The 17,923-nt window shown below is 37.7% G+C and overlaps 2 protein-coding genes across 4 annotated transcripts in view; both read right to left on the bottom strand.

Annotated features, from left to right (window-relative positions):
- farp1 (FERM, RhoGEF (ARHGEF) and pleckstrin domain protein 1 (chondrocyte-derived)) overlaps nucleotides 1–9,685 on the bottom strand; it is a 92,106-nt gene extending 82,421 nt beyond the window's left edge. The window contains exons 1-2 of one of the 3 annotated variants that reach the window (XM_081360977.1): nucleotides 9,464–9,685; nucleotides 99–276 (exon numbers count right to left, since the gene is read on the bottom strand). In XM_081360977.1, the coding sequence (XP_081217103.1) occupies nucleotides 99–272 (174 nt within the window). In that variant the 5' untranslated portion in view covers nucleotides 273–276; nucleotides 9,464–9,685. The remainder of the gene's footprint in view (nucleotides 1–98; nucleotides 277–9,463) is intronic. The other 2 variants (XM_081360978.1, XM_081360979.1) reach the window with 2 other exon arrangements.
- A 1,683-nt stretch (nucleotides 9,686–11,368) lies between these two features.
- Nucleotides 11,369–17,923, bottom strand: part of kpnb3 (karyopherin (importin) beta 3) — a 32,107-nt gene continuing 25,552 nt past the window's right edge. The window contains exons 21-26 of the mRNA XM_081362243.1: nucleotides 17,648–17,703; nucleotides 17,436–17,558; nucleotides 15,436–15,655; nucleotides 13,684–13,912; nucleotides 13,457–13,598; nucleotides 11,369–12,328 (exon numbers count right to left, since the gene is read on the bottom strand). Of these exons, the coding sequence (XP_081218369.1) occupies nucleotides 12,242–12,328; nucleotides 13,457–13,598; nucleotides 13,684–13,912; nucleotides 15,436–15,655; nucleotides 17,436–17,558; nucleotides 17,648–17,703 (857 nt within the window). The 3' untranslated portion in view covers nucleotides 11,369–12,241. The remainder of the gene's footprint in view (nucleotides 12,329–13,456; nucleotides 13,599–13,683; nucleotides 13,913–15,435; nucleotides 15,656–17,435; nucleotides 17,559–17,647; nucleotides 17,704–17,923) is intronic.

Raw genomic sequence — 17,923 nt, 5'->3', positions numbered from 1 at the left:
GTGCAATAAAACGCAATGCAATAACATGAAACAAAATACAATGCAATACAACAGAACGAAGCAAAATGCAATAAAGTAGGAAGCAAACAGTGTCTTACCGAGACCTCAAAGACTTCCTGAGTGTCGTCCAGCATCTGGACCCGGATGGAGATCTGTCTGCCTGGAGGCATGGTGGGGGGGCGCTGGCCGGGCTCCAGTGTGCTGATGCCCAGGCTCTCAGGGGCCCCGAGCCTCTGCCCCGCCCCCGAGGGCCGCTCCTCTGGCTCCACCATACTGCTGCAAACAGACAACATTTCAGCATTTCAACGAGGGCCAAAACCTTCCATATGGGATATACACAGATTCTGCACTAGGTTTGGTGATCACACAGGACGCTGACATAGTTTTCCTTTTTTTGGAATTCCAACCTCGTGCTGCCCTGGAAAATGCCAAGGATGATTTATGATATTTCTGCAGTAATCTACTTGTGCTGCCATGGCAATTTCTCACACAAGTCTTGATGTTAACTCTCGTTCTGCCTGGCTGCTAGTTATCCGCATAAACACAGCTGTTAGTTATAACTCATAACCAGCTCAACTACAACAGCCACCACTGGTGAAGAACTGAACCAGACAAATCAACCTGACGGCAACAGGTCGGGCATATTTGTAAATGCAAAGGTAAATGCAATGCAACAATGCAATAAAATGCAATGCAACAAAATACAATAAAAAAAAATGCATTAAAATAAAAAAAAAAATTGTTTCACAGACCTACTTTGTGGTTTTAATCCAATCTGAATTGTGTTCAACTTTAGTAAAAAAATAAAATAAAATGGAGCACATTACACTTTGTAAACAAATTCCGTCTGGATATAAATGTTTGTGATTGCACTATATTATACTTTCACACACATACAAAAATGCTTCTTATATGTTCGCTACATATGAAGAATGCAATAATGAAGAATATTTTACATTATGGACAATGAAAAAGACACCGATTCCAGTGGGAACATCCCATAGGAAACACGTGGATTCATTCAAACCTGTCAAATCCTTATTACTGTTGTGACGGCTTAAATTCAAACAATAGGCCCAACGTCTCTCACCATTGAAAAACACTGAGTTTATGGGTTTATGGAATCATTAGGAAGGGTTTAGAGGCATTAAATCCAGGGATTTCTAAACCTAAAGAACCAGATCGCGCACTGCGACTCCAACATGATGGATTATAAGCTTCAATAGAACACCAATTTAACCAACGAAATGGGCAGATATGTAATTGAAGCACGTTATAATTTTCATTAAAGATGAGAAATTCTTTCAACCAAGGTACTCAAAACAGCTTTTTACTAGTTCTGTCCTCATGCTAACCCATCTTTCCAAGGAACTGAGAACTTAATGAAATGCAAATTTGTCCACTTACATCTAAACCCTCTTACAGACATCCTCTGAAATATTCAAAGCCTTTTTTAGAGGAATTCAGTGAAGGAGAAATGCTGTGAATGACTACATTTGAAGGGTCTAAATTATACAGAACTCAGCAGAATTAAAGTAAACGCCACAAAATAACTCCCACTTCTACGTCAAGTAATCAGAGCGCTGCCTCCTCCATCAGGAACCGATCCAGAGCCTCGTTTACCTTCGGTAAAAACGCTCATTCAATACATAATAGGGCATTTCTGTGGACAGCAATAATAAACTGGAGATTTATAGTCTTTCCTTCTCCGCAATTTGGCAAATGTTCTGATACTGATGTTGTTGAGGTGTTTTCTGAATACAAAAATTACTATAAACCATGATAAATAAATGAGAAGATAACATTGTGATGTGAGTATGCATGCATGTGTGTATATATATATATATAACCAAGATTAATCAACCATCAGAGTCTGTATCACTCACTCCGCCTGTCTGTGTTCACTCCTTTTAGCTTCTATTTTCATTGGCAAAGCTTGCAAACAGCTGGCCATATTGTGACTAAAATGTCAGTTACATAATATTAACATCTCGTTTATTGAACTATTGTATAAAGCAATATCACTGTGTATTCAGTGCAACAACCCTCGAGCGCGTGATAATTAACAGGCACCTCCCAGTCAGCTCTCAGAGATCCACCGATGGAAAACACTATCACTCAGACACAAGAGAATGAGTTCCTCCAGGAATCACAGATGGAAAATGGGCACTTAAAACACTTCTCACGGGATAATCAAACGTAAAAACTGTGTGTGTGTGTGTGTGTGTGTGTGAAAGAGAGATGAGAGAACAATTATCCGCTCGTGGCACTAAACAGCTCCTATGACAATGTAAAGTGTTTTTCACAGATGCGACACTTTCAATTATTCTACACAGACATCAGAAGTACAGCACAAACGAGCACGTACAGTAGCGTATTCCTGTGTTCACTCAACACAGGGGATTTACATACGGGAAACAAACATGACAAGTGAAGAACGCCACTGTTACATGACAAAGCAGAGGATCGTGATTCAAAGAGCATGCAAATGACACGAACATTAGTCCAGCTAAAAGATCACGAATCACGGATTCAAACACCCACACGATCTCATTCCTAAATGACAACGATAAACCTTTGACAAATACGATCACAGCAAACATTAAATATATAAAAGTTTACAGTAAAAGTTTATTAAACATATAAAAGTTAAAGTTCGGATATAAACACTGATGTTTATGGTGGTGATCAAAATGATGTAAATCACCATTTATAAGTAACTTGACGCTTCAGATAAACATTGTATCAATTACATTGTTACACCAGTAGGTGGCGACAAGTGACGGTTAAAAATGTATTTGTCATTGAATCAATCATTCAAGAGATTCGTTCAAAAAACGCTGATTCATCCAGTCATGAAACAAGTGAAGTCTATATTCGGTGAGTCATTGAATCATTCAAGTGATTTGTGCAAAATGCTGATTCATCCAGCAATGAAACAGGTCTTTATTAATGAGTCATTGAATCATTTATTTAGGAGATTCTTTCAAAAACGCTGATTCATCCAGTAACAAAACAAGTCTTTATTAATGAGTCATTGAATCATTCATTCAAGAGATTCGTTCAAAAACACTGATTCATCCAGTAATGAAACAAGTGAAGTCAATGAATTTTAAAATGAAAAAATGATCCAAATTAATTAAATATACTTAAATAGACTGCAGCAATTAATATTTTGTCAGAACCTCTAGTAAATTATATTATTTTGTCTATTCAGAATCGCGGGAGAATCGTGATCTCTATTTTAAACCTAATCTTTTATTTTAAATTAAAAGATTCTCAGTTTATCCAGAATCGTGCAGCTGGAAAAAATGGTGTAATGGTGGAAACAATTCTCACTTATAAATTGCAAGTAAATTTCACAAATAATTACAAAGTAATTAATTAATTAGCAAGTAACTGAATTAATTTGTAAAAAAAAAAAAAAAAAAAAAAAACAGTGTAACTTAAGCCACTATACAAAAATTGGACAAAGACTGCAGGGCGACGCAAAGAGGACAAAACTTTAATACTTAGTGGTTTGTTCACTAACACTAACCAGGAACACATTCCAGCACTGATTGAATCTCAGATCCAGACGCTGAACTCTGGAATCTGATTCTGCACTCAGATGTGAGCTAGAGACGAGTCACGACAGGTTAACAACCATGAGAGGGTTTCAGCATTCACACACACACACACAGTCAGAAAACCTCCTCAACACACACATCTCGGAGTCTATCCTGCGCTATCATGACACTGACGACAGGACATCCAGTGGATGTGATGATCATCATGAGGCTAGAGATGATCACAAGGCTTTATTCATCAAGGGAACGAGGGAGTGTGAGATGTTCATGGTAACAAACTCGTCCTGTGATGGAAGATGATGATGAAAATGCCATTTTAATATTGATTTCCATCTGCAGTTTGACATTTTGTTTGACAGAAAGAAGAGTGATATAGACGATGAAAGGAGATTATGTGTCTAATATTTTGAAATATTTTTTAGGGTTAATATTATAACATTACATAACTAACATAAAATTGTATAAAATAAATAGCTTTACACAATTTACTTTAAATTTTTTTTTTAATTTTATTCAATTTACTTAAAACTAATAAGTAGATATTTATTTATTAATCTAAATAATAATAATACATAATATACATCATTATAAATATAATTAAAATCAATAAAAAATTGTAATTAATTTATTTATTTATTATTTAGAATAATAAATCTAAATAAAATAAAAATAATTCATTTATAAACTTATTTTACTTCTATAAAAATATGTTTATTAAAAAAAAACATAATAATAAATACAACTTATTTTACATAACTTACTTTCACAAACACAGACTTGATTTTAAAAAAGTTGCACAATACTGAAGAAAACTGTGATATATGCGATAACTCGTTAAATAATGCGATATGCAATACGATAATGCTTAAAGTGTGTAAAATAAACTTAAATTATCTTTAAAATATATTTAAAATTATATAACCTACATGTGTTTCACATTCTTTTTGTGACAAGAAAATATCCCCACAACTTCTGAAAGTGAACATCAGTGTGTTACTGTAGCGTAAGAAGTGTTATTTTAACATCAGGGGGTTCAGGGTTATCCTACATTAGGGTTATTTAACAACAGAAACTGAATAATCAAATGTAAAAATAAAACACTGCTTAGTTAATTAAATAAATACTGATTCTTATTAAAGCTACAAAAGTTATTCAGCCAAGAGCAGCGAGTGATTTTCTCTTTGTCTTCTGTTCATCATGACCCCAGTTATTGCAAGCTGTTGCGATATGCCTATCGCGATAAATACATGATATTTTGATAATTTCGATATATTGTGCAGCCCAAGTAGTTAGCAGTCAGTAATCTCAAAAATTGCCTTATTTACTGCCCATTTACCACTAACACCGACCAACTGGGTGCGGTTACCAACCAACAATAATAATGGCTGACAAAAGCACAAGAAAGGAATAAAGAAATGGAGCAAGAATAATAGACACTAGAAGCATGGAGAAGAGGATGAACGGGAGAGAGAGACCAACAGGCTCCCGTGAAGTCTTCAGGGGCCGTCCACAATCACAAACACTGCAATAAAGGGGCCATTCATTCCCGTCCCGGGCCGAAGTTACTGGTTACACACATTTAAACTCAATGAGTAATTGAGAAGCGGCTCCTCCGGGACCTTTAATCCCCCTAGGCTAGCAGTTTCATTACCCGCCGAAACCCTAATTCATGCCTTAACCACTGAGCGTCCGCAGCTCTGTTAGTGTTAGCAAACCCTCACTAGAACAAGCAAACACAAACGGCACTGACAAACTCGTGTAAACAACTGGATTTCCATTCCAACGAAAGCTATTAAAACCCACTCACAGACACATGATGACAAATGCATGGCCATTATATTTAATCTTCCTTGTGCTATCTTTAGTTCACCCATTTTTAACCGCTCATCTTGCAAATGTGCTGGAATTATAAAGGGGAAAAAGCTTTGTTGTCGTTGTTGGGTAAAGCTTGTGTTTTAAGCATGCACTGATCTGGTGAAACGCACATGACATGAACTGCACTGTTACTGGTTCAACAGGTTCACCTTCTTTTGCAGGAAGGATCAACGTGACTTTCTCACACTTCGTTTTATGTTTTCTCGTGTCTCAGAAGAACACATCATATTTCCCAAAGGAGATCGTACAAACATAAAGACAAGGGATCACGTTCCCATAACTGTGTTCAGATCAGATCAGCCGTACTGAGCTGTACAATCAGTGAAATGCAATCTATTCTAGAGGATCAAGAAACAATACTACAAATTACAGTGAGATTTTCATATGTTTGCTAGGAGGTTGCAAAGGCATCTGAGTTTTGCATTAAGGATTGTTGCTAGGCAGTTTGGACCCCTGCCAGGACATTTTGGTGGTCGCCGGGGCGTTGCTATGCAGCTGCTATGGTGTTCTAAGTGGTTGCTAAGTTTTTGTGCCACTAAGCATGTTGCTATGTAGTTGCTAGGGTGTTGCTATGTGGTCACAAAGGCATTCTGAGTGCTTTAAACATGTTTCTATGTAGTTTCTAGAGTATTCTGAGATATCGATATGATGTTGCCGAGGTGTTTAGAATGGTTTAAGCATATTGCTATGCTGTTGCTAGGGTGTTCTTGGATGTTATGTGGTTGCTAAGGCATTCTACAAGGTTTAAGCTCATTGCTATGTAGGTGCTAGGGTGTTCAGGGATGTTGCTAGGGTATTGCCAGTGTGTTCTGGAATGTTATGTGGTTGCTAAGGCATTCTGAGTGGTTTAAGCGCATTGCTTTGTAGTTGATGTGTTATGGAATGTTGCTAGGGTGTTGCCAGGGTTTTCTGGGATGTTATGTGGTCGTTAAGGCATTCTGAGTGGTTTAAGCTCATTGCTATGCAGTTGCTAGGGGGTTCCGGGATGTTGCCAGTGTGTTCTGGAATGTTTTGTGGTTGCTAAGGCATTCTGAGTGGTTTTAGCCCATTGCTATATAGTTGCTAGGGGATTCCGGGATGTTGCTAGGGTGTTGCCAGTGTGTTCTGGAATGTTATGTGGTTGCTAAGGCATTCTGAGTGGTTTTAGCCCATTGCTATGTAGTTGCTAGGGTGTTGCCAGTGTGTTCTGGAATGTTTTGTGGTTGCTAAGGCATTCTGAGGGGTTTTAGCCCATTGCTATGTAGTTGCTAGGGTGTTGCTATGGCATTCTGAGTGGGTTTTTTAAGCATGTTTTAAACCCTGTCCTGATGCAGTGCTATGATTTGCGACAGCTTGTTTTTCTACAATCGACCATTAGCAAGTTTCTCAAGCAAAACTCTCACACTGAATGCTGATCAACAACAGGTGAAAGGGAAACCTCAGCAAAAAGGCCACAGACTGGAAACTTTTACTCTAAAGGAAGCACAAAGTAGGAAGCAAGCAAAGCACAGAATGATCGTCACACATGCAGAGATAAACACGAAGAAACAGGAAGTACTTCTGAATCTGGAGCAAATTAGGTCTCATTAAAACCAAAGTGCAAATCAACACATTGCATTGCATGACTACAAACTCAACGATTAAGGAGAGGCCCACTTCAAACGACATGCCTGCTAAAAAAGAAATAAAAAGAAAACAGTTACCTTATTTAAACACACAATCTTTCTTTTTCCATCCTATACAAACACACACACACCCTTCATAGAGAACAGAGACAGAAAAGTGAACTAGGAACAATCCGTGCAGCGAGGGCTCGTTCCCAGACTCACGCTCGCTGAACTAGTTAACCTGCCTTTCAACTTGTTTGCCTGAAAGTTCCCAGAGATGTGTTCAGCGAGGCGGACACGTGAAACAGAGGGTTCACTGAGACAGACTCAACATACACACATCTGAAGGCACGGATCCACACCGCTGGCCCAGACTTCACTGAACAATCAGTATGGCACTCATCATATCGGCTAAGCACAAACAACACTGAGAATTAGTGATGCTAAAACTAAGGGTGCGTCTCAATCAGAGAGTTTGAGATATTTCGATTCCAATTCTGCTTTTCATTCCCAGTTTCGATTCCAATATGGTAAAAAAAAAAAAAAAAAAAAGAAGTCAAACGTTTAGATATCAAACATATTCTGTCATATCTGCTGAATACCATGAATATTCTGAATACCTGTATACAAAGAAACAAAAATCAGCAGCCTAGAGAACATCTAAGTAATAAACTACTAAACTAACTAATCAAACATTATTAAAGACAAGTATACACTCAGTAATACAATAGGAACAAATAAGAAAATTAGCAATACCACAACTAAACAAAGTTCAGAAATTGAAGACAAAATGTAAGATAATACTGCATAGTTGTTGTTTTTTTAACAAAGAAAATAGATCAATCCTTAGTTACAAAAGTTATTCAGTCAAGATCAGTGAGTGATTTTCTTTTTCTCTTAACATTAATGACATGGACAGCGGGAATATTAGGCTCCTGTCACTTTAAAAGCTAATGCACGGATCCAATACACTGTTACACACGAGTTTTCTTTCTAAACTGTTTACGTTCACTTTAGACCCGCTCGGTTTACAAGGATATTTTGGCATAATTTTGCGTGCATTTGTCCGTTCAAGCCCGAGACGACGTGAGAGAGAACTCAACTCGGTATTCGAGCACTACATGAGCGGCGGCTCTGGATGTTCCCGGCACAGAAAACAGCGCAAAAGTGCCGAATTGAGTTCTCGTTGTACAATGAAGATGTTGTCATGTGAGTGACCATCAGTGTCCCAATGTGTAGTGAGCAAGGGTCCTTAACAGTGACCACGACATACTGACTAAGTACTTAATGCACTCTACATTGTGTGTGTTGAAAGATTCCTCAAATGAGAAGAGGTGTGTTATTTCTCAACTAAGTGGTTCTGTTTACTAACCATCTATTAACCCTGGAAACATGGTAAAAACACACTCAGATGTGCTAGTCAGTGTGTTTACTTATCAAGATCACTGAAGATAACTAGTTTCCGCCAACATATCTACCACCATTTTTACATTTAATGTTACTATCTGGTACAAGTCACCACTCAAACATTAAATAATATTAAATATATTAATATAATAATTAACATGGTCAATTCTCTAAAAGGATTTCAAAATCTGTGCTTGCAGTCGGCGGATGTAGGTTAGTCGAGTAATCCTTGAGGTTCAGATGTTAGTAGGTTAAGCTGCATTGACTGTGTGTGTGTGTGTGTGTGTGTGTGTGTGTGTGTGTGTGTGTGTGTAGCCACATCAAGAATTCATGTGACAGGGAAATCCCATAATGTCCAAATGACAACCTGCACAACCACTTAAAACACATCTCTGCAGCTCTTATGAATATATAGTGAAAAAATAATGCAAATTATTGTTACAAAGCTGTAAAAACTGATTTTTCACCTGATTCTGGGATATATTAATGATAATTCCATGCATCAATAACCCCATGCTGTGTTGCATTAGTTTAAAAAAAAAAAAAAACAGGCTGAGGGGAAAATATGTGACCCTTACGAAACTGCATTGTGGTAATACCATAGTGATGCTTTCGAATAATACCAAGGTATTTGAGATAATACAAGTCCAAAAGCCATGCCACAATTACAAAAGGGTACTACTGTGTTTTGGACATGGACCAATGCATTCTTGTAAATGCCATTTAAATAATCTAGAGTGGTGATATTATCACTATACCACAGCACTTTTTGAAAGATCCAACAAAACATGGTATTACCATAGTATTTGTGTAGTACAGTAGAGCACTATGGTAAAGCACTACAGTAAACCTTTGATGTGGAAACGTACGATACGACGCGTGGCAGCAACGGAGGCTCGTGAGATTTAATCGTGTAACCATGGAAACCGCTACAATATATCAGCGTGTCCAGCGATCGGAAGATTAATAGTAACACTTATTCGCTCGCTGCCGGTTTATTGCCAATAAAATAACACAGAATCTTACCTTTCCTGCTGAATTAATACTCCTTGTGACTGGATACACGCGTAACTATGTTGTTAAACGATATTCCGCGAAAATAACACGCAGAGCAGCGGCTGGAGTCGCGAAGAATCAGTTTATCGGCGGTTATTCGCGGGAAGCGCTGAAATCCACCGTCTTCCCGGACGCCATGACTAAACGACTGATCCCGAACTGAACTGATACAATAAAACACCGCCTCCAGCCTCCAACACCCGCACTACAGCCTCACACAGCAGAACCGATGGGAACAGCGACACCTGGCGGACGATTCAAACTCACCCTGGTTACAATGTTGCCAAGTCCGCGGTTTTCCCGCGAAATTGGGCTTTTATGTACAGTAATCAACATTTGAAGTGGATCAAAACCTTTCATCAAAGTTATATGCATTTCGAACAATACCGGTTTTTGTCTTAGGACAACTTTGATTCACTTTTTTTGATCCACTTCCAATGTTGACTAGGCTACTGTATAGTATTATCTGATACCATCACTGCCATAGTAGTTTTGTAAGGGATGGTTAATAATGGCTATGTAAGCAAAATGGTACCAAACCATCTAACGGTTAATTCTCAGAACATTCTGGTGACGTTCTCTTAAAGCAAAAAACAAACGTTCTTCCAGAAACAGTAATATAATGTTTGTTCAAATTTATCCGGTCTTTAGTAATGTTCTCAAAACGTTCACGGAACTTTTGTCTGAAGGATTTATTTGAACGTTCTTCAGACGTTCTTTTTTTTTTTTTTTTAAATGTTGCTTGTTTCAGAACGTTCAGAGAACATTCTAAAGTAACGTTCACGCGTTTTTAGAACATTTTAAAAAGTGTAGAACATCAAAAAGAATTCAAATAAATCGTTCAGGAACATAAAATCCTTTTTACAGTTTTATAAAGTACTGTGATGAGAAACAGCGCCACCAATCTGTGGAAACAACACTAAGTCTAAAAATGCATTACTATTGATATTTTAGGCAACACTTTATTTTAGTGTCATTGCTACATGTAGTTGCTATAATTATAAATCATGCTTAATTATATGCAACTAACCCTAAACCAAACCTAATCTTAATCCTATAGTAAGTACATGTAGTTAATATTTCTCAGTACTGAAATGTATAATTACACTGTAACAAACACATTAAAATAAAGTGTAACCAGATTTTATGTAATACAATGGGATTTTGAAATATGGGATTAGGATTTATTAAAAAAGGACCCAACATTTTATTTCCCTATAAATGCATAAATTCCCAACACTGCTCCCAGAGGACAGATACACTTTCAATCGCTGTCAAAATACTTGTCATTGGTACTGTAATTATGAAATAATAGTTTAGAGCCAGCTATGAACTACAATAAACATGACAACAGAAGAAAAATCTTTGAGGATTTTAAAACTTCAAGACACTAGTACTTGTCAAAAGTAGTGTTGGGATAATCTAACAGGATTCATCCATTCATTCCAGTTAGAATCCATTATAGAACTTTTACTTTATCAGAAAGTAAATGAAGTGCAGCTTTCGTTCAATACTGGGTTTGACTAAAACTCAATGTCATTTACTTTAAAGTAGGTAGGCAGCACAAGTTTTATAATTGTGTTTATATGCACTTTTGAAAACTACAAACACGCCGATTTAAGACTGATGTGACAATAGAACTTATCTTTTCCTATTCACTCATAATCTTCTCTAGTTACCGCTGTAAAACCATAAAAGATCAAAGTGAACAGCTTTGAGTTTCTGTTTTATGTAAACTCTTGTTAAAAACAAGCATTCAAGTGAGAAAACCTTCTGAACAGTATATTAATGTAACTTTAAATTCACATTTTAATTGAATTGAATGTAAATAATCACTGGATTCCTTGAGCAAATGAAACACTGACGCAGAGTTCATCATGTCTTGCAGCTTTAATACTGAAAGTGTTGTAAAATGATGAACCAGGATAGATTGAATATCATAGAAATGCTCCATGGACATGTGACCACCAATAAGCCAACCGGCTTCAGACTTGTGCATTTCCTTCATATATCAGAAGCCCTGAACCCAGAGTCCCGGTTTTCCCGTGTCGTTTATTTCATTGCATGGATTAAGAGAGCCAATGACACACACTGTTAGCCATGTGACACAGATATCATCAGCGAAGGAGGAGCAAACCGATGCCCATCTCTCCCAAACATCACTTCCGGCCCTCGGGACCGGCGTCGAAGAGAACAAAACAAAAAGAAACAAAAGTCGACGACATGACCGCTAAATCATCGCTCTATTGCATTCGAGCTCAACCAACACGAGTCCATTTCAGACGGATCCGTCTCAGAGTCGGAGAAAACAGCTTCGGCTAGGATCGACAGACACACGAGTTGTGACAAAACAACTATAACTGATCTCGTAAGGGAGAAAAGCACAATTTCTACATCAGAAATTCTTAAAGAACTACGATGGATGACGGTTAGTTTCATTTCATACCCCTAATCCCCCCCGCATCCGCTCCAGATGAGGGTTTGTGAAGCCGTCGGCCCTTTTTGAGGCGATACACACACACACACACACGCTCGCTGGAGCCTCGGCCCGGTTGTTGTTGTAGAAGACTTTGAGATATTAGGTCCAGACGGCTCAGAGGCCCAACACAGACTCAAGTCACATGACCATTCATTGTTCGAAAAAGGGAAAGGGCCAAAAATCTAGATGTGGAATTCCAGGTGCAAAGTTTTTTTTTTAAATCCTCATTAGATGGGCTGTTTTACAGGGTTAAGGCTTCGCTCGCTCACTCAGGCCGAGTTCAGGAGGTCCTGGATGGCCTTCTGCTGCGTCTCATTGAGTGCCGACACACACTGCGTCCAGAGGCCTCCAGAAACCTGAAAACATCGAGCACACAGTCACACATTTGACTCGTGAAATGTCATGCAAATTCTGCTTGGGACAAACTAGAGCTAAAAAAGTACATTTGACTAGGATGTGCATGTGTGTTTGCTCTGAAAAGGGTGACTTCGACCAGTACATACTTAAAAAAAAAAAAAAAAAAAAAAAAGGATAAATATATATTTCGCAATATTTACCTCTAAATTTTAAAGGTGCATTGCGCAAGTCTCTGAGTTTTTGCAGAACTATGCCCCCTCTGGCGACAAGCGAAACTGCAATATATGCAATTTAATAGGCCCAGTCTCAAATTCCGACCCGAATCCCTCTTATTTATTTTACTGTACAGGATTATAGAGGCAATCGCAGTGATCAGAGAAGGGCTCATTCAGCCCATCAGGCAATTGTTCAAGCATGTATGGGTTAGAAAAACGGGTATTTTTAACATGAAATGTTGCGCAATGCACCTTTAATGTTAGCTCGTATTATAATACTGACTGATAGACTTTAAAGAACAAAGATAATGTTATTTAAATGCATCAATAGTTAATTAAAATGCATTTACATGACAAGGGTGACAAATCAGATATCACTACATATGTAAAAGCATAAATTGTATAAAACATTTTACAATAATATTTCCATATAAATTTCAATATAGGCTAAAGTTAAAATACATTTTTTGCATTTTACTACATCTTTTAACAAAAAAACAATTTGATAATTATATGCATTAATAAAATAGCAATATTTAGCTACATTAATGTTTGAAAACAGACTACATGATATAAAGTAAATAAATCAGCCCTTTGATGTTCAATGTTATTCACATTTTAAAAGAGTGGCTTTCCGATTACAGAAACCATCAGTTTGAACAGGCATTGCTTCTAATTATTTTAAATATATAATGCATGAAAACAGTAAAAATCCTGTTTGAAATCACCTTTAAGTCCCTTTAAGCACCAATATAATATAATTAAAGCATAATGCTTATCCTGTGCTGAAAGCTTCATTTTTTTTAGCTAAAAATAAGAATTTTGCATCCAAATTCTGGATCAATCTGAGATTTTTCACAAGTCTGTCTCTAATAAAGCATTTGTTCATATTAAAAATGACATGAAACTCACTTGTACTTGACGAATAACATTGGCCAATCGTTTGCTGCAGTCGCCGTCACCTTTAATCGACTCATTGGCAACGCCGTCAGCGATTATGGTGAAAATCTTGGGAAGGTTCGTATTATCGGGTCCGAGAACGATGGGATTGTTACTGTGGGAGGAAACCACATTAAACTCAAACTGCAAACCGGCACATCCAAATCTCCCAGAGTTCACGTCAGGCAACAGACGCTCACCTTTCGATGAGGTCACAGAGATAGTTAAGCGTGTGGACCGCCTCCTCTTTATCCTCGTTGAGTGGCAGCCAGGACAGCCAATGAGGGAGGACTTCAGTGACGTTGACGCACTCTGGCCGGTACTTCATGACTTTGGCCACAGCGGAGATGCAGTTCTCTGTGGCGTTGACGTTCTCTTTAACTCTGGAGTCTGCGGACTGGATCACACCCACAAGCAGCGGGACGGCCTCTGAAACAACAACGACAACATGCTTCAATATGTGACCCTGGATCACAAAACCAGTCGCACGGGTATATTTGTGCCAATAGCCAACAATACATTGTATGGGTCAAAATGACCAATTTTTCTTTTATGCCAAAAATCATGAGGATATTAAGTAAAGATCATGTTCCATGAAGATATTTTGTAAATTTCCTACCGTAAATATATAAAACGTTTATTTTTGTGAGTGAATGCAGCACAATCGTGAACAAAAATGAACAACTTTAAAGGAGATTTTATCAATGTTTCGATTTTTTTGCACCCTCAGATTCCAGATTAAATAATTGTATCTCGTCCAAATATTGTCCTATCCTAACAAACCATACATCAATGGAAAGCTTATTTATTCAGCTTTCATATGATGTATACATCTCAATTTAAAAAAAATTGACCCATGTGACTGGTTTTGTGGTCCAGGGTCACATATAAACCCTGACGTGAGGCACTATGAGGTCCACGACGCAGAAAACACGGACGTAATCCTGTCACAACTGGAACTCACTGCAAAGAACTGTTCAAATTAAAGTGCAAAAGTCTAGCATTAAATCTGGAGTCTGCATGTTCTGTGAATGACTACACACACACACACACTGAAGGACGTGGTGTTTTCAGCATAGATCTGCCGTCTCACTATACGAGAACATGAACTTTATCTGCATTTCACCGTTTCATTTGAGAACTATCAGATGCACACAGAAACCCCAAAGATCTTCACTATAAACCCACCAAAACTAACAGATATATTACTAAATGTACAGTAGAATATACTTAAATTAAAACTCAAAGAATCTCAGAAGTTTCTTCCATGTTTTAATTTGAACTAAATCTGCACCACTTTATTTGCCCAAACTTAACGAGTCCTTTTATTTCTTCAATCAATTACATTTTCAAAGATTAAAATCATTCATGTTTTATGTCTTTGATTACTACCATTTGATAATTGTATTAAAATCATAAATCCAGTACAAGACACAGAATTGCTGAAGATAATAGGGCCCTATTACTGAAAAATTAATGAAATTAAATTGATTAGACTAATCTGATTAAACCATTAAAATTGAATCGAGAAAAATAATTTCATAGGGCCTTAATTTGTTAAACTTGTAATAATGAAACATACAATTTGCTTAAAAAAAAAGTGTTAGTCATTACAATTAATTAGATGTGCTTATTGACGACTACAATTTTAATTGCAGCCATTAAAATGGAATCGAGAAAAAAATACAAGGTGGAAAAACTACTTTATAAAGCCCTAAAAGTGGAAAAACTACTTTATAAAGCCCTAAAAGTGGAAAAACTACTTTATAAAGCCCTAAAAGTGTAATTTGTTCAATTTAAATTGTTATTATACAAGTCTCATTATTTCAATTAAATAGATATGTTTCTTGACTAACTGCAAATTTAATTTAACTTAACCAAAATGACACATTTAGGGCCCTATAAAGAGAGTTTTGTGTTTTAAGCGTGCAGTGCAGCAGAGGTCACCCCACCTGTGAACGCAGGCCTGTAGTTCTCTCCTCCAAACTGAGCCATGACCCCGACACCGTACGCCGCCGCCTGCCTGACCTCCGGGCTCGTGTCACACAGCGACTGCATCATGGGCCGCAGGAAGCACTCGGCGTATTTAAAGGAAGACGGGCTGCAGTGTTCGACGATGTCATCGAATATGCACAGACCCCACTGTCTGTCGGCCCAGGGTCTGTGTGGACACTGTCAGGAACAACATGAGGATGTTAATAAACTGAGGGGTGCGCTTCCCAAAAGCAGCGTTAGCCAACTATGGTCGCAAGTTCAACGAGTCGGCGTTTCCCGAAACCATCGTTCCAACGAATATTCGCAAACAGTGTGTGTTTGGAGCGACAGATCTCGACCTGTGATTAGAAACAGTTTCTTGTTTGCATGACATGTGGACTCAAATCCTTATCTCCAGCCAAATAAACAAGCTGACATTCAGTATAATCTGTATCCAGGGTCCGTACACCTTTTCCAAGGTCAAATTCAAGCACTTTCAAGGTCCAGAGCGCAAATCACTCTGTATTTGAAGGGCCACATTTTATTTCTCCATTTAATAAACAAACTATTCAGTCAGATCGGTATTTGTTGTGAAAGTTACAATTTCAAGCATTTTATCCAAAATTTAAGCACTTTAAGGATTTCAAGCACCCGTACGAACCCTTTATATCTTTCATTTAGAATGCATACAAATGTCATTTATGTCTGAGTTGGTCAAGAAAGCACCGTTTTTGAAGAGTGTGCATGTGTGAACGTGCTCGACTATGTAAGAACGAGCCTATGATTGAATCTGGAAATAAAGCAAAATAACTGAGAAAAATTTGAATTAGTCCTCAGATGTAATGTCTGCAAATTAATGCTAGTTTTTGCTATAAATTAATCTCAAACAGATTCATTAAAAGTAGTTATCACTCCACCACCTGCGTGACATTAACCAACGTGGCTGATCAACCAATTTGCGACAATACGGTTTCGGGAAACAGTCATGACGAGCTAAGCTGATTTCTTCAAGGATGCATCGTACTAGCGGTCGACCGATATTGGTTTTTGATGGCCGATGCCGATATCTTTATATTTATTTCAATCAATATTTTATAAATTTTAAATAAATTAGACAACAAGTCTTTAAAATAAACATACTTATACTTTAGATGGCAACTTCTTGAATCTGCAATCCTATTACAGTATGTTTCACAAATAAAGTAATTGTTAAAACATATGAATATGCCAATAAAAAGGAAGTAAACACTAACATTGCACTCAGTAATCTGGTAATATTGTGTGCACTGGTAATCATTGTTTTCCAAATAAAGAGAAGGTAATGCTAATGTCACATACATCACACAGTGAAAACGATATGAATATGACAACTGGATATAGCACAGCATATTTTAAAATGAAGGATTTAAAGTTTTTCGATCGCGTCTCCTGTGAAGCTGATCTTCTGTTCGCATTCACTCACTTCGCACACTTCACAAGATATCACAGCTGGAGTCCATTAAATCTGCAAGGTTTGAGAAATTAAATGTTTATTAGATATTCAGAGATTTGTTTAAACGATGTAGATGCGCATTTGCTGAATGTTGACAGTAAATAAAGTATTTTAGCCTAATTGTTTGCCTTTTCTGTAACAAATAATATAAAAGCAACACTTTACTTTTTCACATACCATTTACTTTGTTTACCAGTTCTGTCTAACAAAGTATTAGATATGACTGACAGAGATCGTAAACTAAGACGGAGAATGTGAGTGAGCTCTGTGTGATCAGAGTGTGGTGTTCTCAGCGCCGCCCGTCAAAATAAAAGTCCGGAGCGACGTCAAAATAAAAGTCCCGCTTCCAAAAACATCAGCCAATGAGAAAAACTTATCGGCCGATGCCGATATTTTAAAAGTGCCGTGGCGAACCACTACATCATACTATAGTAGAGAAGCACACCGTAGTACAGGAAACACTCAAGACTGAACGAGTTCACTCACGATCAGATTGACTATGAGCTGCAGCAGCTGCTCGAACCACGGGAGAACCTTCTCTCTGTAACTGCTGAAGATCGAGTGCAGGATGTCCGACACCTTGGTCAAGATGTAAACGTCATTCTCGTCCTGAAACACACGTGAGAAACATGGAGATCAAGAGGAGCTTTAAAACGAGGGCAAACTAACATTCAGAACCTGTTAGACGAGCAGCACACCTCATCTTGTAACGTCTCCTCAACCTGCTCGTCATAGTCTTCATCTTGTCGTTTGGCTGAAGAGAAAAGATTTGTATAACAATACATTATATGGGTCAAAATTTGATTTTTTTTGCACCCTCAGATTCCAGAATAGTTGTATCTCGTCCAAATATTGTCCTATCATTAGGGTTGGGTATCGTTTGAATGTGAACGATTCCGATTCCGATTCCTTGTTTCGATTCCGGTTCCTAACGATTCTCGATTCCGATTCTTTTAAGAGGCAGGGTCAAAAAA

This window comes from Scardinius erythrophthalmus, assembly GCF_964197995.2.
Source record: "Scardinius erythrophthalmus genome assembly, chromosome: 3".
Classification (NCBI taxonomy): Eukaryota; Metazoa; Chordata; class Actinopteri; order Cypriniformes; family Leuciscidae; genus Scardinius; species Scardinius erythrophthalmus.
This window is presented reverse-complemented; position numbering and strand designations above follow the sequence as displayed.